The sequence below is a fragment of the Equus caballus genome, chromosome 10, assembly GCF_041296265.1.
Source record: "Equus caballus isolate H_3958 breed thoroughbred chromosome 10, TB-T2T, whole genome shotgun sequence".
Taxonomy (NCBI): Eukaryota; Metazoa; Chordata; class Mammalia; order Perissodactyla; family Equidae; genus Equus; species Equus caballus.
The window spans coordinates 17,935,125-17,962,634 of NC_091693.1; the positions used below are offsets into that span (position 1 = coordinate 17,935,125).

Sequence of the window (27,510 nt, forward strand, 5' to 3'; positions counted from 1 at the left end):
ACTGTCACGCAGTGACGGACACGCAGGGACACGCGAGCCCTCGGGGGACCCCGAAGGAGGAGAAACTCAACCGGCAGGGGGACAGCAAGAGGGACTCGAGCTAGATCAGAGCAGAACTTGCCGAGAGCAAAGGAAGCAGCCTGCCTCCCCAGCCTGACATCCCGCCACCCTCACGCCTGCCCTCCTGTTTTCTGGAAGCTCCACTCTCCCGCCCCTGGTGACCTCTGATCTCTGACCCAGTGTCTTTCTCATCCTGTCTCCCGCCGTCTCTCGCTGACCCAAACTCTCCTCTCCCTCTGTCGCATCAGCTCTCCTTCCCTGAGTCCCACTGAGTCTCTCTCAGTGAGAAGAATGTCTCTCACCTCCCCGCCATCTCTCTCCCTTTCGGTCCTCCTCCATCTCAGTCTGTCTCTCCCTCCTCGGGTGTATCTCTGTCACTCAGTTTCCTTCTCCCTTTGTGTCTCTCTCTAAGTTCCTGTCTCTCTCTCTGGGTGATGGTCTCTCTCTTGCGTTGTCTCTCCGCCACCCCATCTCTGGGCGTCTCTCCTCCGTCTCTGTGTTGATCCTGCCCGGGGCTGCTTCCAAGCACCTCTAATTAGCGCCTGCCCATCAGAGGAAGGATGTGTTTCCCTAATCGCTAATTAGCCTCCTGTTCTCTGTCTCCTGAAGCCACAGCTGGAAGCCTGGGCGGGGGCGGGGGACAGAGGGTGTCCCAGCCTGGGGAAGCCGTGTGGGGGAGGAGAGGGCCTGTGGGGTCGCAGCAGCAGCAGCAGGAGGGAAGTGGGTTAGACTCCAGGAAGGACCGGAACAAGCAGAAAGACAACTCTCCCCATTCTCCCTGCCTCTTGGGTGTGAGAGATGGGGCCTGGGATGGTGCCCTCAGCCCCAACCCGAGTTCTCAACCCCCAGGCAAAGTGAGAGAGAGAGAGAGAGATGGAAAGGTATGAGTGAAATAAAAGCCGAGTAAGAGAGCTGGATACTGGAGACAGAGATCTACAGATTAACAGAGATGCAGAGATGCGAGACAGGGAGCGCTGTGAGAAGCCGAGCGGAGCTGGAGGAGGAGGGGGAAGAGGAGCGCGGCGGGGGCTCCGCTCGGAGGGAGGAGCGTGGGCGGCAGGAGGAGGGAGACAGACGGGCGCGCGGGGGCGGCAGGGAGCGGGCAGAGGGGGGAGGCGCCGTCTGCATCCCAGGCAGGTGGTGGGGGAAGTGAGGCTGCAGGCACACATGGGGGGACTGGACATCTGTGGAAGGGGGTGGCCGGTGTCTGGACTGCCCTGACTCTGTTTCTGCGTGCGCGTCTGCGACTCTGTGTGTCCGTATGTGCCAGAGTGTGTGCTGCTTGTGTCTGTGTGCCTACAGACGCATCCACTTCCCCAGACCGCACCCCATCCTCCCAAATCCCAGCCCGCCAGCTTCCCCAGGCCCCGCCCCCACCATCCCAGTTCCCTATATTCCTACTCAGTCTTTTCTCAAAGCCTCGCCCACCTCCCCCTTAAGTCTCCTGCTCTCTCCCCAGGTTCTTCGTTCTGCCCACAGGCTCCACCCTTCCATCGGCCCCTGCCCCATCTCCTTAGGCCACGCCCATCTCCTCAGGCCACGCCCATCTCCCTAGGCCACGCCCATCTCCCTAGGCCCCGCCCCTTTCCCCTACCCCAGTCTATTTCCCTGCGTCTCTGCACAGACCCCACCCATCGCCTTAGGCCCTGCACCGGCTCCGTTCAGCAGACTCACCCTCCATTTCCACAGCCACCGTCTCACCTCCACAGGACCCTCCCCTCATCCCCACCAGGGCCCCCTCCTCAGGCCACACTCCCTCCCCACCAGCTACCAATGAAGTCCTCCACACTCTCTCCAGGCCGCTATCCTATCTCCTCTCCCCTCTCTCCTCACCTGGCCCTTCCTCCTCCGCTCTCACCCTCTTCTCCCCAAACTTGCCGCCTCGTTCTCCCAGACCCGCTCACGTCTCATCCCATCACTTGGCCCCGCCCCGTCACTCCTGTCTCCTCCCTCCTCTGCCCTGCCCCGCCTTTCCAGACCTCTCCATTTCACGAGGTTTGGCCCTACCCAGGCACTGACCATTATAGAGCAGACCCCACCCATTCCCAAGGCCCTGCCCCTTCGCAAGACCCACCCACTCTCCAGCCACGCCTACCACTCGGGCTCCGCCCCTCCAAACGACCCACCCAGTCCCTAGCCACGCCCACCAGCCCCCACCCCTTCAAAAGACCCACCCACCCTCAAGCCACGCCCACCATCCAGGCCCCCGCCCCCTTAGAGCTACCTACCCACTCTCCAGCCATGCCCACCAGGCTCCACCCCTTCAGACAACCTACCCACTCTTCAGCCACGCCTGTCACCCAGGCCCCGCCCCTTCAGAAGACCCACCTACTCCCCAGCCAACCAGGCCCCGCCCCTTCAAACAACCCACCCACGTCCACCCAGCTCCTGCCCCTTTTGTCGGCCTGCCCCTTCGAATGACCTGCCCACTCCCCAGCCACGCCCACCAGGCCCCACCCCTTTGGACGACCCACCCACTCCTCAGCCAAGCCCACCAGGCCACGCCCCTCCAAACATCCCACCCACGCCCCAGCCACGCCCACAGGCCCCGCCCCTCTCTGAGGCCCCGCCCCTTCCCGCGGCCGGCGCGCTCACATGGTCTCGTCGTCGCCGAACTCGAGCTCGCCGCACGCGTCCTCGTAGTGCACGCCGCCGCCGCGCGCCGTGCCGTCCACCGTGCGGTAGGGCAGACGCACGGTGCCGCGCGCCCCCGAGCTGCGCACGACGCGCACGTCCACGGTGCCCATGCACTCGCTCACGTGCAGCAGGCGGTCCTGGAAGGAGAAGATGCCCGCGTGGTCGTCGTCCAGGATGGTGACCGTGGCCAGCAGCGGCGCCACCAGCCGCCCCTTGGGCCGCCCGCCGCCGTCGGGCTCGAACATGCCCTGCGCGTCGCCCACGCGCAGGTTCAGCAGCCGCACGAAGAAGTGCTCGTCCTCCTCGAAGATGTCGTCGTCGATGATGCCGATGCGCAGCTCCTTCTGCGTCTCGCCCGGCTTGAACACCAGCGTGCCCTCGCTGCGGCGGAGGAGGGGGGAAGACAGGGGTGAAGCTCCGTCCGCGGCTCTGGCGGTGGGGGGAGTCAGGGCGGGCTTCCCGGAGGAGGGGGCGGCGCCGCCGGAGAACTCACAAGTGTGAGGGCGGACAGGTGTGAAACAAATAATCCTGAGGGGGAATCAGGGTGGGCTTCCCGAGGGGAGGGGATGCAGAAAGGGAACAAGGCAGAGTTGGTGCTTCCCCCTGTGGAACCCATCAGGATTAGGAGGGCCTGCATTAAACAGATGATGATGGAGGTGCCATCAGGGCAGGCTTCCCGGGGACAGGCTTTCCTGGGCTGGAGTGCTCCAGGCAGAGGAAACAGCCAGTGCAAAGGCCCTGAGGCACGGGCGGGCCTGGAGCGTTTGAGGACCAGCGGGGAGGCCAGTGTGGCTGCAGCGGAGGGAGCCAGGGGGAGAGGGTGGGAGATGATGTCCCAGACGGAACAGGGGCAGATGTCATAGGGCCTGGGTGGGCCACGGTGAGGACCTTGGCGTTTACTCGGAGTGAGATGGGAGCCGTGGGAACAGAGGACTGGGCTCCAGATGCCCAAGAGAAGCCCAGCCCTGTGGGAGGTGCAGTGGGAACCCCAAGATTCTGGAAAGGTGTAGAAGCAGAGGACAAGACCTGGAGTGGAGGGGTAAGGGGCTCCCCGTGGTTGCAGCCCTCAGCTCGGGGGACGTGGTCCATGGTGGCCGGGGACCCCCAGAGGGTGGGCGGGCCTGCTCTGAGCCTGGCTTCCTCATCTGTAAAATGGAGCTAGTGAGGGTGTCTAGCTCCTGGCGGTGGCATAAGGATTGAGTGAATCCCGAGGAAGCGCTCAACAAACTTAGCTAGTGAGATTTGCATATTAACGTTAGAATCTTAGAATCCTCAAGTTATGGGATGTTTGCAACGGCAACTGAAGGGAAAGTAGGACGAGGGATCCTAGCACCATCTTGGCCCAACTGTTAACGGATGTTACCAGTAAAGGGCCAAGCGGGTGGCAGGTGCCTCCTGGAATGATGCACCGAGGAGGACACAGCATCCTTTCCGCGGATCCCTGCCCCCGTGCATCGCCTGCAGCTGCTCATGACGATGCGTCAGACAGACCAGAGGGAGGGACGTTCTAGGAACGGCCCGTCATCTTCGGGAGGGTCGGGCTCATGAGAGTCGTGGGAAGCCTGAGGGGTGGCTCGGACCGAAGGAGACTCAGGAGGGATGACGAGCGGACACAGCGTGTGGCTCCGGAGAGATGGGAAGAGAGGACGGGAGTGGAAACTCAACCCTAAGGGATGTTACGGGGACAATGGGGGCAGCCAGGCCAGAGCGGTAGACCGGGTGATGATGCGGATTCAGGGTTAAGTTCCCCGAGTGTGGTCATCGGACTCCGACTGTGTAGGAGAATGTCATTAGTCCTAGCAGACGCACCCTCGAATGTCTGTGGGTGGGGGGTCATGCTGTCTGCACCTCACTCTCATATGGTACTCCAATTATTAATATTATTTTATTTTTTTGAGGAAGATTAGCCCTGAGCTAACATCTGCTGCCAATCCTCCTCTTTTTGCTGAGGAAGACTGGCCCTGAGCTAACATCCGTGCCCATCTTCCTCCACTTTATATGTGGAATGCCTACCACTGCATGGCGTGCTAAGCGGTGCCATGTCTGCACTCGGGATCCGAACCAGCGAACCCCAGGCCGCCAAAGCGGAATGTGCATACTAAACCGCTGCGCCACCCAGCTGGCCCTATTAATATTCTTATATATTAAAATGAGGAGGATGCAAATGGAACAAAGTACGAACAATTGGTGAATCTGGGTGAAGCTTAGGTGAGGGCTCGTCAGACTTCTTGCAGCCCTTCTGTCCGTGTGAAATTTTTCAAAATAAAAAGTTTGGGAGAAAAAGAAGATGGGGATTGCAGAAACCAGGCATCAGAATCACAGAAGGCTAGACCCACAGGATTCATATTCCCACACTGGATGCACAGAATCTGAGAAGATGAAACTCGGAGAACCATCCAGTCAGAGACTGGATTGGAATACCAAAATGTGGGAATCCTGGAATTTTAGGACTTTAGATGCTTAGCATGTTAGGATCATAGGAGCTTAAGTCTCAGAATCTTGGAAGAGCTATGCTGTTTAGGGGCTTCATAGATCATGTTTAATCTGGAGAAACTGAGGCTCACATGGCCACCCTAGCCCATGTCATACCTGTGGGCAAATTAGAAAAAGGCTTCTCTCCTTCAAGATACATTATTTCCATGAGTCAGAAAATTGTCATAATGGACATACAAATCTACATTGGCCACTATGTGAAAAGAGCTTCCTCAGAGATAGTGCTCTTGGGCAGTGCACAACCTCAACAACTGTACATGGCAGCCCTGCCTGCCTAGACTGAGGCAAGAACTTGCCCAAGGAACACACTCCAGGGCTAAGCTCGGACTTGAACCCAGGTGTTCTCCCTCCCAGTCCTGGAGTTCAGCTGCCTTGATAAGCGATCATGAATGTGAATGTCGACGGGGATGGAAGAGCAGGGATGGGCAGGAAGGTGTCAATGCTTCCTAGCTCTTTGGTTCCACCACCAAGCAGCGCGTACTTACTCCTTCTCTTCAAGATCTGTGAAACAGAGAACTCGGCCCCCAGCAAGAGAAGGGCCAAGGATGAGGGACTGGCTGCTGCCCGATGGCAGAACCAAAGATCTGTGAACAGTTCAGCCTCAGCTTTACTCCAGGGAGAGGATGAAACGGAGGTGCGGCCGGCAGTTTAGCAGGGGAAGCTCTGCAAAGTCCCGCCAGCAACACTCTCTCTCCCGGGCTCGGCTTGATGTTGTCTCCTCAGTTCTTCCCACTCCCTGACATTTTTGCCTGTTCGCTGTCTGCTTCCTAATGGTCTTTCCCAGGAGGGTGTCAGCCACACTCGGGCGAGGATTTATGTGTTTTGTTCACTGCCGGCCTCCGCTGCCCTGATCTGCTTCTGGCGCATAGTGGACGCGTGATCAATGAGATTAGGATGGAAACTACAGGAGACTCTGCACGTCAGTTAACAAAATAGAGTGTAGGGCGCTGATTCTTGAAAGAGTGTGGCATGGACAGAGGGACTACAAATAAGGAATCTCGCGGGCCGCATGAGGACAGAGGAGCTATCTGACTTGTTTATTTTCTTATGTTGAGCTCCTAAAAAAAAAGGCATTCTGGCTTTCTGATGGAACCAAAGACCTGGGGACAATGGGCCGGCCCGGTGGCGCAGCGATTAAATTCGCACTTTCCGCTTCTCAGCGGCCCGGGGTTCACCGGTTCGCATCCCGGGTGCGGACATGGCACCGCTTGTCAAGCCATGCTGTGGTAGACATCCCACAGATAAAGTAGAGGAGGATGGGCACGGATGTTAGCTCAGGGCCAGTCTTCCTCAGCAAAAAGAGGAGGATTGGCAGCCGTTAGGTCAGGGCTAATCTTCCTCAAAAATAAATAAATTAATTAAATTAAATAAAGACCTGGGGACAACGTGACCACCGTCTCTGTCTTCTTACCCGACTTAATTTTCCCACCTCGTGCTTAGCATCCCCTGACGGTTTTACATCTTTAATAGTTCATGACCTTATTGCAACTTGAGGGTAGGGATCTCAGCTGTCTTATTCACTGCAGTATGCCCCTGGCATATAATAGGTGTTCAATAAACATGCTTCCTTTAGTGATGCTGTGGCAGGGGAGGGTCCTTGTTCTCCCAAGTAACAATACACATCATGCAGCTGGAATCCGTCCAGTGCAAGAACCCACAGGTAGATAATGCACGTGGGAGGGACGGCTGTGGGCCGTGGACCTGCCACGCTCTCTGCCTTGTCCAGGCGGTGTGACACATGCCCGGGACAGCGTCTGACACAAAGCCGGCTCCCCAGAATGAATGAATGAATCAATCAATGAATGCATCCTGCAGGTCTGCTCAGGGCAGGTAAGGATGGGCGCAGGAGGGAGCCGGGTGTCACAGGACTGGGACAGGGTCTGACACAAAGCCGACTCCCCAGAACGAATGCACGCATGAATGAATGCATCCTGCAGGTCTGCCCAGGGCAGGTAAGCATGGGCGCAGGAGGGAGCCGGGTGTCACAGGACTGGGACAGGGTCTGACACAAAGCCGACACCCCAGAACGAATGCACGCATGAATGAATGAATGCATCCTGCAGGTCTGCCCAGGGCAGGTAAGCATGGGCGCAGGAGGGAGCCTGGAGGCTGCGGGACATGGGAACCTGCCCCTTGCCAACAGCCGACCCCACTGCCCCGCCCCCCGCCCCGAGGGCACCGGGGGCCCCCCCGCCCCCCCGGGGCGCACCTGTACTCGTAGTCGGAGCCGGCCTTGGCCGAGCCGTCCTCCGTGCGGTAGTCCACGTAGAAGGTGCTGTTGCCCTCGCCGCCCTGGCACGTGACGGACAGCAGCACCGAGCCGCAGTTCTCCAGGCAGTGGTAGAGGCTGGGCTCGAAGAAGATGCGGCTGGCGCCGTCGTCCTCGTCCTCGCCGGGGCCCTCGGCCGGGCCGGCCCTGCGCGACGCGTCGGCCGCGTGTCTCCGCAGCACGTTGCCCGCGCCGGTCATCAGCCGCGTGGCCTGGATGCGGTAGAAGGCGCGGCTCTTCTGCTGGTGCAGCAGCGCGTAGTAGTTGGCGATGCCCACCAGCTGCTCCAGGTCCTTGTCCGGGTGCTTCTGCTTGAGGTCCTTGAGGATCTGGATGACCTCCCGGCGGCTGGCGTCCAGCTCGCGGGCCTCGGCGGGGCCCGGGCCCAGCCCGCCCAGCTCGCCCGGCGCGTCGGCGCCCACGAACGTGCCGTCCAGCTCGATGCTCTTCGGGGGGTCGCCCTCGGCGCCGATGATGATGCCGCTGCGCGGGTCGGTGCGGTAGCGCTTGTACACGTATTTGTAGAAGAGCAGGCGCTTGTCGGCCATCCAGGCGAACACCACGCACACCGGGAAGAACACGAGGGTCAGCAGCGCCTCCCACACCTGCGGGCGGGGGGCGCACGCGCGCGCGCGGGTCAGGACCGCGGCGCACGGAGGGGGCGCGCACGCAGCCCGCCCGCCAGCCGCGTGCGTCCTCCCCGCCGCGGGTCCCCCGCATCCCTCTCCATCCTCGCCTGGACCCGCCCCCGCCTCTCCCCATCTCCCCCCCCCCCCCCAGCCTGGACCCCTCATTCATCCATCTCGCCCCCTTTGATCGCGCCGAGGACCACGCCCAGCTGCCCGAGCGCCGGCAGCTCAGACCGCCGCGGCCACCACCGCCCAGCCAGACAGGGGACTCCCCCAGCCCCGCGCTCCCCGCCGCGCCGCCACCGGGCAGAGCCGGGGTCTCTTTCTGCCTCGCTCCTCCTCCATCTTTTTTTTTTTTTTTCTCCCTGCTGCCCCCCGTCCGAGTCCCACCCGGGATGCCTCCACTTCTCCCAACCCCACCCACCGCCCCGGGGGCTGCTCTCTGCTCAGCCCCTCCCCGAGCTCCCTCCCTTCGCCCCCCCCCCCCCCCGCCCCCCCCCCCCCCCCCCCCCCCCCGCCAGTGCATCCGGACCTCGCCCGGACTTTCTCCTTCCTTAGAGTTCGTGGGGTCCTTGGGGACGGGATCCTGACTCTAAAAGAGGCACAGGCTTAGCTCGTCATCACACAGACTCCTAAACCCAGTTCCCGTGTTTACACGCCACCTCCCCAAGAAAGAAGGGCAATGCCGAGTTCAGACCCGGGTTCTAGAAGAGGGATGCTCGGCCCAGCCTCTCGTCTGAGCAATGGGGACATCCCCAAGACGGAGTGAGCTCACACACCCCCGGCACTTCGCATCGCGGGTTCCTGACACGTGGGAAACACTCGCGACGTGAATTAACATCACCATTATTATGACTACCAGCGCTCTTATCCTGGGCTCAGTGAGGTCCCCGACAGTCTGCCCACGGCTTGGCACAGGCCTGGGCCCCTACAGGCAGCATCCGCCAACTTGGCAGTTCGCCGTAGAGGCTCAAATGTTACCTTTCTCCTTAAAGATAAGGAAGCAAAGATTCAAGAGGATTTGCAACCGGATGGCCCCAGAGGTGTCTTTAAAGCGAGCCTGGTAGGGAAATTATCTTTTAGGATCCGATCGCGGCAACCCCTCGTCGCCCCGTGTTTACTGATGGCTGAGAGAAAAGGCAGGACTTGGAACCAGGGAAACCACACAAAGCCACCAGACAGGTGTGGGGAGCAGCCGAGTTCTCAGCATAAACTGTAAAATGAACCCTCTCGCCTTGTGTTAATTGAACGGGCCACTGTGTGTATTGTGGGGGATTCTCTCTCTCTCTTTTTTTTCTTTTTGAGGAGGATTAGCCCTGAGCTAACATCTGCTGCCAGCCCTCCTCTTTTTTTTTTTTTTTTGGTGAGGAAGACTGGCCCTGAGCTAACATACGTGCCCATCTTCCTCTACTTTATATGTGGGACGCCTACCACAGCATGGCTTGACAAGCGGTGCCATGTCCGCACCCGGGATCTGAACCGGCGAACCCCGGGCTGCCAAGAAGCGGAAGGTATGCATTAACCGTTGTGCCACCAGGCCGGTCCTGGATTCTCTCTTAATCAGAAGACAATCTCAAATGCCTAGGAGTTGTTTGCCTGCCTGCAAGTCAATAAAAGGTGATTCTAGTAGATTCGCATCTTCCTTCAAGGAAGGAATGGGTGAGTGGACGTGTCCACCCTGGGAGCTGGGTGGGATGCCTTCCCATCTCGGTGAGCAGAACGCCCCCAAGAGGGAGTATGGGACATCTCGGGGGGTTATGGGTTGCCACCATAATTGGGGGGGGCATGTGGCCCCAGGGGGATGTCCAGCCACTTGTGGGACAGTCCCACACGATACAGAACCGTCTATGTCCCACCTGACTTTAGAACGACCCGCTGGACATTCAGGTTGGTGACAACCCTGCTTAGAATAACTGAAGTCTAGACTCAGCTCTGTTTTAAGTATCTATGAAGCATTTTCCTGGATGGTTTAAGATATGCCAGAGAGTGGCCGTCCAGGTGGCGCAGCGGTTAAGTGCACACGTTCTGTTTCAGCGGCCTGGAGTTCGCCGGTTCGGTTCCCGGGTGCAGACATGGCACCTCTTGTCAAGCCATGCTGTGGCAGCATCCCACATAGAAAGTCAGAGGAAGATGGGCACGGATGTTAGCTCACGGCCAGTCTTCCTCAGCAAAAAGAGGAGGATTGGCAGCAGAGGTTAGCTCAGGGCTAATCTTCCTCAAAAAAAAAAAAAAAATGCCAAAGACACTCATTTTTAATCTCGTGGCTACCTGCTCCTCTGCTGGACTCCTTCCATGGAAGGGTTTCTGGTCTTTCTCTTAAAGCCAAGCTTGTTCATTACGCTGAGGTGCTCGTGTCTGGCTCCCTCGTCATGACTTTTAACGTGGTGCTGCCTGAGCATCTGCATGTGGAAATGCAGCCTGTTCTATTCGAGACGCCTTTATATCAAGTTCGGGCATTGGACTGACTTTTTGGGGAAGCTAACTGCACAGGCACGTTCGATAATGGGAAGACCAGCTCAAATTTACTCTGTTCCAGGCTCGCTATTCCAAGCCCTTCCGCACGTAGCAATTCACCTGGTCCTCAGAACAGCCCTCTCAAGTCGGGACTGTGATGACCCCCATATGACAGGGGAGGACACTGAGGCACAGAGCAGGCAAGGAACTTGCCCAAGGTCACACAGCTAGGAAGCAGCAGAGGTGGGATTTGAACCCAGACCTCCAGCTCCAAGGTTCCCGCACCAAATTCGGTATTATGGAAGAATGTTCCGTGAGCATCGTAAAGGGATGTAACAAAATATCTGTTACAAACGGGGAACACTGGGTATGAGGGTCAGGAGGCGTTGGTCTAGTCCAACCCCTTCCATGGTTCGGATGTGGAAACGGCACCTGCAGAGGAAAGCCGGGGGCAGACCCAGCTTCTCACTCTCCCTGTTCACTGCATCCGGGAGGGATTGGCAGCATCTTTATTCCATGCCAGTCCTTTCCTGAAAATGTCTCCTAATTCTGGCGTCCAGGTTCCTCCATAAGGGGTCCTCTGTGGCTGCTTCTCCACCCACAGCTGCCGTGGCGGTTTATACCCTCAGCTCCTTCTTAGGGGGAACTCTCTCCTCCACCCCCATCCCTACCCCACCTCTCGCCCGTGGGGTCTAAACTTCTTTTTCACAGTTTTAGAGTAAATTCTCATCAAAGACGATTTTGAAAACCGAAGCCAGGAGAACATCCTTTTTAACAGCGCCCGAGAACTGCCTGACGCATCGTTCTGTACTTTTCGCCGTGGCAGCCAGGAAACTCGGAACGACAGTCATGAATCAATCACAGCAACTGTGTTGTCTCCCCGTGCCCTCCCTGGGCCACTGTCTCCCCCTTTCCTCACTGTCCTTTCTGACCCCTCAGTGCTGCCTTTAGAGCATCTGCAAAGATCCTTCCTAGAAAGAAACTGGCAAAACCTTACTGATATGCATGAATGAATTATACACGCGTGTGAATGGATCCTGGGCAGCCGCAAGTAAATTATGCATGTGTGTGAAGGAATTAGGCCAGGCCCATAAATAAATTATGCAAATGTAGGTGGCAGCCGTGGGACTGTGGGAAATAAATTAGGCAAATATTTTAAAGGCAGCAGTATGCCAGTTAAGACACTGGACAAATGAGAGGCAAACGATGATGTGAATGTGGATGTAAATGATGCAGCTGTGGGGCTAAATTTTGTCTCACTATTGGAATAAATTAGGCAAAGCGGTCTTTGCCATGGACCGGGTTTCTACCTGTGTTGGATTGGATGTGAGTATGAATTACACTGACGCGGCATAAATTATCCTAACGTCAGAAGTCAATTATGAATAATGAATGAATTATGCAAACCACGATGACATATCTGGCAAATACAGAGCTCAATGCTGCAGATGTGGGGCTGGATCTAGACAAGCTCATGGATAAATTATGCAGATTGCACCAAGTTACCCGAGCCAATTAGCACCATCAGAAAACACAAGGCTGGATTATGCAAGCGTAGCATGAATTATGCAAATGGGGAATGTTTTATTGCAAAATTGGGAATAAATTATGCAAAAGACAGGGAGCGTAAGAAAACATGTGGACATATCTAGCTAGACTGTGAACGTGCAGCGTGCGCAACACAGATCACAGGGACTGTGTTAGCACTCGTGGCACCCTGGTGACAGTTAAAAGGTGCCCCTTCTGGATGGGTATATTGCCAAACAGCACCCCCTCTGGGCAGATGAGCCCTTTCCAGAGTCTGCAGCACCATCCAGACATGGCTTAAGAGCACCCGCTGGACTCCAGCCCTGACTTGCCTTCTCCAGGCCAATGCCCTTGTGCAGTGTGTGACCTGCACAACCATACCTGGCAGCCCCCTCAGATGTAAGCATGCATTTCTGCAAATACACGAATCGACTCTCCAAGCCCAGGGAGCCACTCCTCTGGATTGTGCATACACACATGCATCAAGAAGGCGTCCATGGGTCCTTGCTCACCTGGACCACACCGGGGGAAAAGACGGCCAAGATGAGATAAAGCCAGACGTAAGCAAAGATACTCCAGGAGGCGGTGACAAAGAAGACCCTCAGGTGCTTGATCTTGCGGCTCTCGCCGGCCGGGATGACGTAGATACACACAGCGATGACCACAAACATGTTGAAGGCCGCGCTGCCCACGATGGTGCCGGGGCCCAGCTCGCCCGCCTGGAAGTTGTGGCCGCAGACCTCGATGACCGACAGCAGGATCTCGGGCGCCGAGGAGCCCAGGGCCATGAGCGTGAGGTTGGACACCGTCTCGTTCCAGATGCGGACGGTGCCCACGCTGGTCTCGCCGTTGGCCTTAGTGATGGTGATCTCCTTTTCCTTCGACGTGATGACCTCGATGGACGCCATGAAGCGGTCGGCGATGATGGACACGCCCAGGAACATGTAGACCATGGCCACAAAGTAGACCACGGCCCGGGCTGCCTTGTCACCCAGCGACGGGTCGTCGGGCTCCCAAACGGGGAGCAGGACCCCCGGCTGGCAGCGGTTGGAGCCCTGGCAGCCCCCTGTGCTGGTGTCGCTGTCGTTGGCCGGGGGAGGTGGCAGGGAGGGGGTTGGGGTGGCCGCCCCCGAGCACGGGGGAGCCCCCAGGAGGAGCGCAAACCCCACCAAGGCCAGGGGAGCCATGGAGGGTGGTGGGGTCCTGCGGGGGAGGAGGAAGTCTGGGTCAGCAGGGCAAACCGCTGCCTGTCACACAGGAGAAGGGGAGTGGGGACAGGACTAACAGAGGGAGAGACAGAGATGCAGAGACGCAGAGAGCTCCAGACAGAGACCAAGAGAGAAAGACACAGAAAGATCAAGGCAGAAGGACCCTCCCGCGATGCTGATGGGAGTGTAAATTGCTCTGAGCAATTCAGAAAACTACAACTGAACAGCACGCCTCCTAGGACTCAGCAATTCCGCTCCCAGGTATGGACCCGAGAGGAACAGGTCATGCATCTCCCCAAAGACACATACGAGAATGTTCATCGCAGCTTTATTCATACGGGTGCCCATCCTGAAACAACCCAGATGCCTATCAGCAGTAAAATGCAGAAGGCTCTATGGAGTATAACATGGTGGAATATTACACAGGACTGAAAAGGGAGTAAGCTACTGACACGCTCAACAACACAGACGAATCTCACAGACATACAAGGGATGAATGAAGCCAGGCACAAAAGAACACCGACTGAATAATTGAGTGTGGGAGGCAAGGGGCTGGAGGCCCTGAATTCATTAGGTGACTCTTAATGGCTTCCACCTCGAAACCCTCAGAGGGAGCCTGCTCGGCATTTGGGCAGGGGTGTCTGTCCGTCTGCCTGTCACAGGTGTGGCTGGGGAGGGGCTCCTGGAGAGTCTCTCACTCGCATATTTCCTCGCAGTGGTGGCAAGTGTCTCTCTCCAGTATCCCCGGGTCTCTGTGAGGCATTCAATTCTGAGTGGCTGTGACATAGGAGGCCCCGTGTTGCTTTTCTTGGCCCGTTTGTGGGCGTGGGGTCTCTAGGGTTTCACTACTTCTCCTCTTGCCTCTGCTCCTGGCTTTGAGTGGCTATTTCTGTGCCCTGTCTAGGTTTTCTTTAAAAACACAGATCAGCTCACGTCCCCCCTCTGCTCACAACCCTCCATGGCTCCCATCTCAGGGACAGGACCAAAGTCCTCTCCCTGGCCCAGAAGCTCTCGCACGATTTGGCCCCCCGGTTCCCTGTCTGGCCTCTTCAGTCCCCCTGTCCCCCTGGCTCACTTGGCCCCAGCCACCAGACCTCCTCGCTCTTCCTCACACACCAGACCGGTTCGTGCCTCAGGGTCTTTGCACCTGCTGTTCCCCCTTCCTGGGACACTCTTCCTCACACATCCACTCCCTCTCTTCCTTCAGGCCTCCACGCAGAGGTCACCTTCCCTGACCACCCTATTCCAAAGACTCCATCCCCCTCTCAGGGGGCCCAGCCACTTCACAGATGAGAGGACCAACCCTCAGAGAGGTTAAATGACTTGCCCATCCTCCCCCTGCCGTTGCTGTCGTAACCCAGTAGCCTATAAAAGGGGGACTGAGGAAGGCAGGGAGGGGTCCTCGGAGGGTCCACCCTCCCTGACCTCTCTTTTGGGCGGTCTCCCTTCTCCCAGGAACTCCCACCTCTGTCTGAAAAGTTCTTCTCAGAGTCTAACCCACAGCCTTGCTCCCAACACACACCCACATACGCACGCACGGTCTGGGATCTGGCTCCTCCGGGGGAGGGAGGCAGAATGTTGGCAGAACTTCCCTGAGAGGGAGCGTGTGTGCACGCGTGTGTGTGTGTGTGTGTGTGCGCGCGCGCGCGTGTGCGTGTGTGTGTGTGTGTGTGTGTGTGTGTGTGTGTAGGCGGGGGAGAGGGGTGATCCTTAAAGGGCCACTGCACCATTAGCCCCCTTGGCGAGGCCCCTAATGATACATCTAATTAGCAGCCCCCTAATTAGCAACAACTGAGGCATAATTACAAACCCACCAGGATCCCAAGCAAAGACTCACGCTCTCTTCCCCCTCCTTCCTCCCCAGCTTTCAGGAGAAACCAGGGCCACCTGGGAGTCAAGAATTCAGCTAAAGCCTGGAACTCCTTCTCTCCCAGAAGGGCCGTGGCCTGGGACGTCCAGCCAGTGGGTGTTCCCGTGCCTGCCCTCCTGGCCCAGGGGCCGGGTGACTCAGCCTCATTCAGTCCCTTTTCCTGCAAAACCTGGTTTCCTCTCACTGAGGCCTTAGCGGAGGGGAGGCCAGGGAGAGAAAGCACTAGATAAATATTTGTGGAATGAATGGCCAAGAGGTCTGAGCCCTGTCACAGGGGACAGCTGCGCGCCCTCTGCTTGAGCCTCCTGCCTCTGCTGCACGCGTGCTCCCCGGGCAGCCCCGGAAACCTGATCTGGGTTTAGATTGGAGGGGCAGAAGGATCAGGTTGAGGCCGGGGTGGGAGCGGGGAGGGAGGGCAGCCGGCGGCGGGGGCCATCTCTCCCCACCCTCGTGGGCCGCCGGCCAGCTGGGTCAGTGGTGTGAGCCCCAGTTCTGCCTCGCACGCCTCCTGGGGCCTCAGAGACCTGATGCGTAGAGTCTGGACTGCCAGGTGGGACCCCCTCCGTCCTGTCCCTCACCGTGGACAGGGGTGATGGTTCGGGGTGGGCAGGGGGTGCCTGACGCCCCTCGGAGGAATGCGGGAGGTGGGGTCAGGGGCCTCTAATTCTAAACACGCACACTCACTGCCAGAGTGAGCTAGGCTCTCCCACCACCATGCAAAGTCCCAGCTTGGGGATCCCACACACACACACACACACATATAGGCTATGATACACCAGCGGGTAAACTGAGGCCCGGAGCAGGAAAGAGCTTGGCCAAGTCCTGCAGCTTCCAGTCAGGGGCGGAGCAGAAACGGAAACTCAAGGTGTGGGACTCCCAACCTGGTGCTCTGTTTAGCCCACCTGGAGCCCCACGCGGGCACCCAAGGACCTCACCCCGTCACCGCATGGGCTCACACCTCTGCCCTTGCCACTCCCTCCCGCACACCTTCTCTGGGGCCCCCTCCCCTCCGGGAAGGAAGAGGATGTGCTGGCCAGGGACCTCTAGACTCAGAAGGACCCTCTCAGAACCCCCAAGGGGTGGTGGAGACGCTTCTGAGATCCATCCCCACGGAGAGACAGGTCTGAGGCTGGCACGCCATGAGAGGGATGGAGGCGAGACTGTTGGAAGGACCGGCCTGGCCCAACCCAGTACCTCCTGCTGGGTCTGGAGTAGGAAAGGCGCCTAGTGATTGTCAAAAGGATGAATGAGGCAAGAGATGGACACCCGGCAAAAGAGGGATGCAAGTTAGGCTGCAGGCAGGACTGGTTCGGGCTCTCGGAAGAGGAGTGGGGAGGCTGGATTGAAGGGAGCCTGGCTCACCCTCCTTTACGAAGCGTCCAGGTTAGGCTGCCCACAGGACTGGTCTCAGGATGCCAGAAACCAGGCAGGGGAGGGGAGAGGAGCCCTCTCCTCAGGGGAGGGGTGGGGCGGATGCCAGCCCGGAGGGGGGAGGGAGCTCGGCTGAGGAAGGCAGAGGAGTTTGGGGGACTCCGCGCCTTCTGGGGGAGCCCACTCTGCGGGGGGGATCTTCTTCCTCCAGGTGCCCCCCCGCCCCCCGCCAAGGGGCGGAGACAAAGGTGTGTAGGAGGAGAGTTAAGCGGCTCCCAGGGAGAGGAAGAGAAGAGGAAAGGGAGAAACAGGGACCAGATGCCTGGAGACAGAGATGGGGATGAGAGGGAGACAGGGGTAGCGGGGAGAGAGGGAGACGCACGCGGAGATGGGAAGAGACGGAGACCCGGGAAAGCCGAGGCCCTGGAGAGACGGAGAAAGACCCAGAGATGGCGAGAGAGGAAGGCAGAGGGAAGCCTCGCACGGAGAGACCCAGAACAGACCCAGGCGCAGAGACAGACAGAGAGACGGAGACGGGAGGGAGAGACCGAGAGACACGGGGAGAGACAGGGGAGAGGGACTCCGAGAGGCAGCCAGACTCTGCAGGACAGAGACCCCCGAGCGGGGTGGAGAGACGGAGACGAGACCCAGACACAGGAAGACGGGGGCGGAGGGAGAGAACGCGAGAGGGGGGCTGCCCCGGACGGGGTGGGGTGTTCTCGCCCCCTCGGAGCCCAGGAGGCACCCCCTTCCCCAGCCAGCCATGCTCCCGGGGACGCAGGAGGCTGAGGATGTCGGCTGCTGCTGGCGCCCCCCGCCCCAGGAAGGGCCCTGGTCTCTGCACCCGGGATATGCAGCCCCCTGGTCCCCCCAAGAATCGAGCTCAGGGAAGAGCCGCTCGGGCGCCTCAGACGCCCCCCCCCCCACCCCCCGCCTCAGCCCGCCTGGGGTAACACCGTCCTTCCCCCACGCCGCCTCACTGGGGGTCTCTTACCTGCAGCTACAGCCTGGAGCAGGTCCCCCCAGCACTGGGCTGGCCGTGGTGGGCGACTCCGCCCGACAGAGAGAAAGAGAGGGAGAGGGAGAGAGGGAGAGAGAAAGAGAGAGAAGCTGGAGACTGAGAGGAAGAGCCAGGGAGGAGGGGAGGGAGAGGGGATGGAGGGAGGAGAGGAGGAGGGGGGAGGGACACGGGGGAGGGGGAGTCTGCGAGAGAGGAAGGAGGAGGGAAGGGGGAGAGCTCTGGGAGGGAGGAGGAGGAGCCAGCGAGAGAGGGGAGGCGGGCCGGAGGCAGGGGCGGGGCCTAGAGAGAGGCGGGGCGGGAGGAGGGGGGAGGAGGGAGCCCGGGCCACCCGCCCACCCTCCGGGTTCAGCACCACCGGCGAGGGACAGCGGCGGAGGGCGCTCGCGCGCACGTGTGTGCCGTGTGTGTGCGCGCGCGCGCGTGTTTTCCGGGGATGGTCATTCAGAGGCATTCCCCCCCAGCACACACAGTCTCTGATCCATAAAAGGGCCAAAGATGCAAAAACAGCTACAAATAGTTCCAGGCTCACAGAACTGAGGGGAGGGCGAGGATGTGGAGCCAGAGTCAGATCCGAACTCACACCGGCAGACACACCCCTACAAAGCAAGCCGGAAACAACCTCAAAGGCACCCACTGATAATAGTAACAGCGGCCATGCCTATGTCCCTTACCACATGCCAGGCACTGCTGTAAAATTTTTTCTAAGTGCTTGACGCACGTTGACACAACCAATCCTCATGACAGCCCTTTGAGGTAGATGCTATTAGCCCCTAATTTTACAGATGGGGAAACTGAGGCAGAGTGGTGAAGTGAGCCTTCAAGCTCTACACTCTGAGGTGCTATATACTACACGATGTCCTGGGCCGGGGAGCTGGCAAGAAGTCACGAAGTAGACAACAGAGGACCAGGGGCTAGCCCAGACGCTGAAGACAGACTTGAGCCCTGAAGTGGACACACACACACACACACACACACACACACACACTCACCTCCCCAGGGTGCACACATGTCCCAGACCCACATCATCACTAAATTCACCCCCAGATCCCACCCCAGGGTCCCACTCCCACCCAGGATGGGAGATGATGGAGCGCCCCCACCCCCAGCAGGTGGGGGGGGGGACCCTGCCTGTGCCAAGAGTCCGTACCCACCGCCAGGCCTGGCTGGACACCCTCGGCCGGCTGCCAGGAGGGGAGGGACACGGTCCAGCTCCCTGCAATTTCCCACGCTGGAGCCTGGTTCTGGGAGATGGATGAAGACAGGGGTGGCCAAAAATCGGTGGGCTCCTATCTCTGAAAAACCCACTCTGAGACCGGGGGGCTTGGTCTTCACGGTCAGGGCGGGTGGTCAGACTAACAGGTGGACTTCCATAGTAGGAGGCAGACCCAACCCCTGCCCCAGGAAGGAAGGAGCGCCGCCCCCCCCACCAGTCCCCAGCCTGGATCCCACTGGGAATTCCTCCCTGACCCTCTTGACCTGGATTCTATTCCTGGCCTGCAGTGGGGGAGGGTAAGACGCGTTCCATCGTCTCCGCCCTCCACTGGTCCCTGAGATGAAGGCCTCTGACTCCTCCTCCTGGAACCACAGAAGGGGCCACGGGAGGGGGCAGTTCCCACAGCCACAGGTTGGGGAAGCCAGCCCTGTCCCCATCTCCCCCATTCTCCAATCCTCTGAGCTTTTCAATTAAGTCTAATCTTAGTCCCGTCCAATGCAGTACATCCCAGGCCCTATCTGCCTGGGTCTCGTCTCAGTACTCCTCAACTGGCATCTAACCTCAGCTACTTTCTGCTGGGGTCTAAACTCAGCCCTTGGCACTGGGTCTAACTATAGTACTTTTTGTTAGGGTCCAACCTCAGCATTACTCATAGGGGGTCTAGTCTCAGACCCTCTGCTGCAATGTGACCATGGCATTCCCACAACAGTAATTTCCACCCATAACCTTTCCTCTGAGGCTCAATTTCCTTGTCTTTCCATTGGGGTCTAACCTCAGCTCTCTCCACTAGGGTCTAACTTCAGCCCTTTCCCTTACATTCTAGTCTTTTCCACGGTGGTTTAACTTTGGCCTTTCTGCTAGTGCCTAAGTAACCTCATTTCTTTCCTCTGAGGTCTACACTATGACTTCACCTCAATCCTGCTTCTGGGTCTAACCTTGGATCCTTTCTCCCCACATCCCCCCTCCCTCCACTCTTTCAGGCGAATCCAGCACCCAACACAGAGCCTGGCACACATCAGGCACTCATGAAACGCTTGCCAAACGAAAGAACAAAGACAACTGAAAGTCTGGTTTCTCTGGACATATAAATAATGGTCAGTTGACCAGTTCTCATCAGGAGTGGCAGAGGGGTCGGGTGAGATCATCCCATTTTCAAATGGGGACACCGAGGCACAGAGAGAGGAATGGGTTAGCTGGGGTCACAGGGCACACAGGGGCGGAGCTGGAGCAGGAACTCACAGCCCCACAGCCCTGGGGCTTCTGGAGAGACCACCCCTCCTTCAGGATGCTCCCCCGACCACGAGCAGCTGGAGGTGACTCCCCCAGTGAACCGCTCCAGGCTGGGGCTGGGTGGTGGGTGGGTGCTCAGGGAGCCGGGGTCTCCGCAGGCCCTGGACCCACCGCGTCCCCCAGCCTTTGTGGCTGACGTCTCCTCTGCTCCACCTGGTGACGAAGCCGGGTCAGGACCAGCTCCGAGGCCTGGATCAGGCTGTGCTGTAGGGAACAGGAGAAGCGGGAGGGCGGGGCTGAGGCAGAGCGCGGGCCTGAATGAGACAACCTCAGCGGCCGGGAGCTCGGCCACAGCGGGAGGTCAGAGAACAGACACAGCGTGTGGGGTGGAGACCGGTCTCTGTGACAGGGTGAAGGTTAGACCCAGGGGGACGGTCTTCAGTCAATTTCCAGGGGAGCAAACAGCCTAGACCCAAATGTATGGGTCTGAGGTTAGACCTCGGTGGAAGGGATGAGGATGGATCAAAATATGAGTGAGAGATTGCATTATATGGGAGTGAGGTTTGACCACCGGAGAGAGGCTGAGGTTAGACCACGGTGGGGGAGACAAAGGAGAGACCCTGGCAGAAAAGGACAGGCCAACAGGACAGAGGAGGAGCAAAGCAAAGTGGAGAATGGAGGAATCTACCACCACATGAGAGATGGAGTTAGAGCCTGGTTGGAGGGTCTGAGGTTAGACCCTATTGGAAACGACAGAGAGGAGATCACAGGGGAATGGCTTGAAAGAGACCATAATGAGGGATGACAGGATGGTGAAACCACAGTAAAAGGGAAGTCCTTTCTCCCCTAGTTGGACCACTGCCTCTTCCACTGTGGTCTAGCCTATGCCCTTTCCATTAGGGTCTAACCTTAGACCTCTCCCCTGGGTCTAACCTCAGACCGCTCCACTGGGTCTAACCTCATTCTGTTTTACTAGGGTCTAACCTTTGTCCCATCCACTGTGGTTCAACCTCAGATCTTTTCACTGGGCTCCAACCTGTATCTTTTCTCCTGAGGTCTAACCTAGAGCATTCCATTAGGGAATGGATGGTAGGAAAAGGCGCTGGCAAAGAGTGCAGAAGAGGCAGCAAGGTCAGGCTCCAGGAGAAAGAACCAGGCTAGACCACACAAGAAGAGATCCTGGAGCCAGAGCAGAGGGAAGGAGAAGGCAAAGCCCAGATCAGGCGACAAAGGGAGCTGTCCCTGGCCCAGAGGACCCTGCCCTCCCCCAGTAGGGGTCTCCAGCCAAAGACCCCCTTGCCCGAAAGTGGGCTCAGGCTTCCCATGGGATGCAGCTGAGGCCTGACGGCCCGTGAATCCACCTCCTCGCGTGGCTTCTCCCCTCCCGCGACACGTCCCTGGGTGGACACGCCCCCGAGAAAGCGAGTGTGCAAAAACCCCCAGCGCAGGGTCCCCTCCGAGGCGGCCCAGCCCGAGAACCCCGGCTACCTGCAGGATGTGCACGCCCTTGAGGGAGACCACGGCCAGCTCCCGCAGCCCGTCCCCGGTCAGGTCCACGTGAGCCATGGCCAGCAGCGGGCTGGAGAAACTCCGCTGCCACAGCAGGCGGAATCCGCGCTCGGACTCGGGGCCACAGTACTTATAACAGAGCAGCTCCTGCAGCGGGGGGTGAAGGGTCGGGGTCACATGGGGAGGACGGGGGCGGGGGGCGGTGGAGGGAACAGGCGGTGGCCACCCTACCCCTCAGGTCCCACCTGTCCGTAGGTGGCCACCAGGACTTCCGGCCGCCCGTCCAAATCGACATCGGTGACCAGGGCACAGAGGATGCTGTCAAACTGGTCGCTGCCGGGCAGGAGAAGTTGGTCCTCCAGGCCCCGGCTCAGGAGGTCCCTGAGGGTCCCCAGACGCGCTGGTCAGACTGCAGCGCCCACCCCCCGTGGAGCCAGACCCTGGGCCGGGCGCTCCCGTTCTCAGGTCTGGACACCCGCGTCTCCAACCCGGACATCTTCACATCCACAAGGGGAACTCGAATCATTCGCTCACACTGGCAGCACCCTACTCCCTGCTCTGGACACCCACACTGTCCCCTGGGGGCGGGACCCTCCCTCTCCCACATGGAAACCCACACGGCTCCTTCTGGGCATCCAGACACCCTGGTCCCAGCCTGGACCCCCGAGGAGCCTGGACATCTTCCCCGCCCGCCACGGGCGCCACAGCTGGCTCGTCCTGGCCCACAAGAGCCGACTAGGGAGATTGTCAGAAATCCTGCAAGCCGCTGGCCTCGTGCTGGTGGCTCAAAGTTCACCCTGGTGGGTGTATTTACAGCACGGAAACCGGCACGCACCAGGGCTTTCTCGCACAGGGAGCCAGGTGTTAAGCACCTGCCAGCACACTTTGTCTACCTACTCCCGGAGGAGTGGGCCTCTCGGTCCCCATCCCAAGGCCTCAACATAGCCCTACAAGTTCCAGACTTACACACTTGCGTTCCCCTCCCTGGATCATGCACACCTTTCCCTGCCCAACCCCGAAAAACCTCCCCCAAAAGCACTTTCTGCTGAGCTTGACAAGGTTAGACCACGGCCCGAAGGCGTGAGGTCAGACAGCAAGCATGTGTCCCAGGCCCCTCACCGATACACCACTGCTGGCTCCAACATGCTGGCCACGAGCACGCTGTACTTGTCCTGCTGGGGCCTGTCCTTGGAATCTGCAGAAGGGATGTGAAGGGGAGGGGGTGGGTCTGAGGGGACAGGGTCCAGGCTCCTCATATCCCACCCCCTGTGGTAAGAGGGATGCAGGAGAAAGACTTGAGGTTGTGCTACAGAGGGAAGGTTAGAGGTTAGACCCTGAGAGCACAACTGAGGTGAGACAGCAGTAGGTGGAATGGGCATCAGACAACAGTTTAGAAAGTCTGAGGTTAGACCACCATAGTAGAAGAGACGAAGATTAGATGACAGCAAAAAAAAAGTCTGAGGTTAGACCATAGCGGAAGTGGGAAGCCTGAGGTTAGCTCACAGAAAGGAATAGTGAAGAAGCCAGAGGGGGGGATCAGAGGAAGTCAGCCTAGGGGTAAAGGTTAGCCCACCAAGAGAAAGGCAGCAGTTCAACTCTAGAATAAGGGTCTAAGGTTAGCCCACCAGGGCGAGTAGCTAGAAGTGAAAATCAAGAGTAGAGGCAAGGGAAAGGGCACACAGGAGGGTGGGCTGGGGAGCTGGACACTCAGGAAGAGGGGGACAAACATGGGGGGGAGCTGGGCCTGCAGAGTTGCCCCACCCCCACCCACCCCATGCCCAGAGCTCACCCTCGGGGGCTGAGAGGCTGAACAGGATCACCCGGGAGATGGGGCCATCCTGCAGGACTGTCCACGTCTGCAGAACCTCTGCGCGGAGGGCGAGGACTCAGGACCCTGCCCCAGCCCTCAGCCGCCCCCCCACGGCCCCCGCCTGCCGCCCCGGCCATCACCTCGACTCCGCTGGTCCACGTGGGCGACACGGACATATCCGCTCTGACAGCCGAGAGCCGAGAGTCGCCGGGATGTGCCGGGGAGGTTGTGGACGTGAAGCCAGAGGACGCTGGTGGGTGGGCGGGGGGCCAGAGGGGCCAGAGGGCCATCACTGGGTCCCAGCCCCACATTCTGCCTCCCCAGGAGCATCTACCCGCTCCCTGTAGCCCTGGGATCCCACTGGGCCTGATTTCTCCGAGGTAACCCCCGCTGCCCAATTTCTCTAGTGGTTACTCCCCACCGCCTGATTTCTCTGAGTCCATTTCCCGTTTCCTCTGGGTTCACCACTGTGGACCAACTGCTCCCAAGTCAGGCCCGTGGCCTGCTTTTTCTGAGTTCACCTCCGCTGCCCAATTTCTCTAAGGTCATCCCCACCACCTGATTTCTCTGAGGCTGCCCGTGTCGGTCCCCGCTGGCCTCTCTCGGGGGCTCTCCTACCTGCTGGTGAGGTTCGTGAGCTCCGGGAAGAGGTTTTCCACGGGCTGTTCCTCAAACTGATGCAGCCCCTCATTCTGGGGGAACCAAGACCCAGCCCCACTTGGAGTCAGTGGCCTCCCCAGGGGTGACGCCAGCAGGGCTGTCCCCACCATGCGCCACCCCACCCCCGGCCCCGCCTCACCTCCTTGTAGAGATGAATGGCCGGGTCATTCCCACTCAGGAGAAACACGGTCTCCAGTTGATCCCCGACCTGAACCCTGAAAGCAGAGAAATCTAGCACCCCAGTGTAGCAGAACCTGAGTGTGATGTGTTTTAAAGCCCTCCGCTTGCAAAACTCCTTGTCTGCAAGAACCCTAACATTCTGGGGTCCACCCACTGGATCCTGGGCTAGAATCTCAGAGTCTGAGCTCCTTACTATCCTGTCTCCTTGAAATGCAGAACTGGAGAAACGAGCCCTCACGGAATCTCAGAATCACCGAAACTTGGCGAGCTAGAACCTTCCACTTCTAGAGCCCTCACCTACCAGAATCTTCATTCTGGATGTGGATTCAGGAACGGAACACGGAGCTCTAGAACCGGCTGCAGAACCTCAGAACACTGAAACCTCTCTAACCGAGAGCCCGGTGTTCCAGAAGTTCTGTTTTCTGTCTCCTTTGAAATACCAGAACTTTTAGAAATTGCCATCATGGACATGCAGACTCAGAATATGGTAGAACATCCAAATCCTAGAAGCCAGAATTCTCACCTGCCAGACCAGAGGTTGGCAAACTATGACCTCAGGCCAAATCCTCTCATTTTTTTTTTAAAGATTGGCACCTGAGCTAACATCTGCTATCAATCTTCCTTTTTTTTCCTTCTTCTCCCCAAAGCACCCAGTACATAGTTGTACATTTTTAGTTGTGGGTCCTTCTAGTTGTGGCATGTGGGACGCCGCCCTAGCATGGCCTGATGAGCGGTGCCACGTCCGCGCCCAGGATCTGAACCAGTGAAACCCTGGGCCGCTGAAGCAGAGCATGCAAACTTAACCACTCAGCCCCAGGCTGGCCCCCAAATCCTGTTTTTGTCAATAAAGTTTTATTGAAACAGCCTCGCCCATTCATCTACATAGTGCCAATGGCTGTCTTCTCGCTACAATGGCAGACTTGCGCAGTTGTGACAGAGACTGTCTGGTCCCTAACAGAAAAGGTTTGCCAACCACGGCGCTAGACCATTGGTGTTCTAGAATGGAATCCAGAGCTCTAGAAAGGAATTCTCATACTCAGGGTTCTAGAACCTCAGGACTCTATCTCCTTGAGATACGACCAACGTTAGGACTTGATTGTTACAGAACCTCAGAATTACCAAACTGTAGAACTTTCAAGTCTTGGAATCTCGGAGTTGACAATTCTAGGAAACTCGGCATCTCGGGATCTTGGAATGTCTGAATCTAGAACATCAGAACCTGAGACTTCTAGATGTCTAGAACATAGGCATTCAATTAACTCTCAGGTTATCTAGTTCAGGGACGACACAACACTAGCCAAGTCTGGTCCATGGCCGCCTTAAAATGATGCTCTAAAAACAAAACTAGAGTCCGGTTATCTATGGGCAGGTGTGTGGTCTCCAGTTCGCTACAGCATCCCTCCCCACGCACACATACTCATTGTATGACGCCCGCGGCTTACGCACTCTGCATGGCACAGCTGGAAAGGCGTGAACTGGAGCTCCAGGTTCAGGCAGCTCTCTGCAGGGGGAGCACGGGCTGATGTGCACGGGGCCCCGCAGGCCCCCTCCCGCCCTCCCCATCCCTCCTTCCTTCCGGGCCACACTTACGGGCAATGGAGTCGAGGTTGTACTCAGAGCCAGGTTCGTAGTCACAGTAAATGTTAAGAAAGGGGCTGCCCTTGTCCCCGGAATCCTGGGGGAGGAAACTGGCCTCAGCGGAGAGTAGAGGCGGCAGGAAGGATGCGGGCCAGCCTCCGTGGGACGCACCCCGTGTGCCCGGAGGAGGCAGCGGGTAGGTGGAGGGGGCCTGGGTACCTTGATGAACGTGATCCCCACAACCAGGCCCCGCTTTGGGGGCGACTTGTTGAAGGTGTCGATGGAGACAATCTCGGCGTCCACTGGGAGGGGACAGTTCAAAGTTCGCGTTTCAGGCAGGCTCGTGACCCCAATATCCCCAATCACGGTCACCCCTGACCTCTAGGACTCGGTCATCTCTACCCACCGCAATTACCATGACCTCTGGGTCCGCGTGAGTTCTCACCACCGACACCACGGAATGAGGGATTCTAACCTGAGTCTGAGCAACCTGGAACCCTAACTTCTTCCGGGCCCCTGTTATCCCTGCCCTCTGACCCAGTGCCTCCTGATGTATAACCCTTGACCCCCTCAACCATTGCGGTGACCCGCCTCCGAGCCTCAGGGGCCTTCTCAACACCACGTCCCAGGCCCCCCGGCCCCAGGGCGCCACGCACCGGGGATGTAGTTGAACTGCAGCTCCTTGGCCACAGGCCGGATTTTCTGTCGGAGGTCCTGGTAGCGGAAGCCCAGCACCTTGCCTTTAAGGGTGGCGGCCAGCAGCTCCCCGCGCCCGCCCGCGCCGCCAGCCAGCCCGTACACATTGCTCTGCGACGAGAAGCGCGTGAAGCTGTCCTCGCGCAGCGGGCAAGGCCCCACGGCCACGGCCGCCTCCCCCATCACGCCCCTCAGCCGTGCACCCCCGGCCGCCCCCGCCGCTCCCGAAGCGATCTGGCCCGCCGGCGGCCCGCCCGCCGCGCAGACTGATGACGCAGAGACGCCGCCGCCGCTGCCCTTGACCAAGATGGCCGCCAACCGGGCTGCTTGGGTCACCGCCGATACTTTGCCCCAACGCGCCTGCGCGCTCCTCCCGGTTCCTGTGGAGGGCCAGGGAGGGGGCTGCCGCGAGCGGACTGTGGCCCGAAGATGGGAGGTGGCGGCCCTCGCTGTGGCTTGTGCGCGCAAGGTAAAAATAAGAATCATCATCATAAAACTCACTATAGCCCTCACGTGCCAGGAGCCGTTCTGAGCGCTTTCCATCTGTCAATTTATTTAAAACTCACAAGCCGCCTGGGGCGGGGACTACGACATCTGTTTTAAGGATGAAGGAATTGCGGCGCAGAGAGGTAAAGTATTTGTCTAAGATCACACAGCTAGCAAGAAGCAGTCAGTATTGGAGCCCAAAAAAGATAGCTCCATAGTTTATTACTTTGTAAAATGCATTCTTCTTACCCCAAGGAAAAAACATCTGGCTGGCTGTTTTGGCAAATAACCACCTTCTTTATGGAATGCCTACTTTGTGCCAGTCAATGTTGGCCCTGATTATGTCATTGAATCCTCACGACCACCCTATTGTTACCCCGCATGCATTTATTCAGCTTTACTATGTGCCAAGACGTCCTATACAAATTTATCTCAATAAACGTTTGCAACGACCCTGGAAAGAGGTTTATCATCCCATGTAGGGGGTGAAACAGGCTCAAAGAAAGTCCCTTGACTGATACGCTAGTGAGTGGTGGAGACAGGATGCACCCTGGCTTTCTGACCCCGAGGTCTTCAGCGGGGTTCCTGTGTATGCTTTTTTGTCCCTAG

The 27,510-nt window shown here is 58.4% G+C and overlaps 2 protein-coding genes across 3 annotated transcripts in view; both read right to left on the reverse strand.

Annotated features, from left to right (window-relative positions):
- SLC8A2 (solute carrier family 8 member A2) overlaps positions 1-17,688 on the reverse strand; it is a 29,958-nt gene extending 12,270 nt beyond the window's left edge. Inside the window, exons 1-4 of one of the 2 annotated variants that reach the window (XM_023650000.2) lie at positions 17,513-17,688; positions 12,582-13,272; positions 7,400-8,064; positions 2,656-3,078 (exon numbers count right to left, since the gene is read on the reverse strand). In XM_023650000.2, the coding sequence (XP_023505768.1) occupies positions 2,656-3,078; positions 7,400-8,064; positions 12,582-13,256 (1,763 nt within the window). In that variant the 5' untranslated portion in view covers positions 13,257-13,272; positions 17,513-17,688. The remainder of the gene's footprint in view (positions 1-2,655; positions 3,079-7,399; positions 8,065-12,581; positions 13,273-17,512) is intronic. The other variant, XM_023650001.2, reaches the window with a different exon arrangement.
- A 2,130-nt stretch (positions 17,689-19,818) lies between these two features.
- Positions 19,819-26,916, reverse strand: KPTN (kaptin, actin binding protein). The gene is made up of 12 exons (XM_023650002.2): positions 26,376-26,916; positions 25,939-26,021; positions 25,732-25,816; positions 25,588-25,642; positions 24,101-24,176; positions 23,920-23,993; positions 23,442-23,551; positions 23,281-23,358; positions 22,611-22,686; positions 21,737-21,872; positions 21,471-21,638; positions 19,819-20,246 (listed from the first exon to the last, which is right to left on the reverse strand). The coding sequence occupies exons 1-12, from the start codon at positions 26,905-26,907 to the stop codon at positions 20,118-20,120; spliced, it is 1,602 nt and encodes a 533-aa protein (XP_023505770.2). The 5' UTR covers positions 26,908-26,916; the 3' UTR covers positions 19,819-20,117.
- Positions 26,917-27,510: the final 594 nt, after the last annotated feature.

What these genes read in the sequence shown, in the direction of transcription:
- KPTN (XM_023650002.2), bottom strand. Translation starts at nt 26,907, where the DNA reads ATGATGATGATTCTTATTTTTACCTTGCGCGCACAAGCCACAGCGAGG. An exon ending in TGGTGGCCACCTACGGACAG is followed by an intron (nt 21,639 to 21,736) that starts GTGGGACCTGAG and finishes CCCCCGCTGCAG; the next exon opens with GAGCTGCTCTGTTATAAGTA. An exon ending in AGGGCGTGCACATCCTGCAG is followed by an intron (nt 20,247 to 21,470) that starts GTAGCCGGGGTT and finishes TGTTCCCTACAG; the next exon opens with CACAGCCTGATCCAGGCCTC.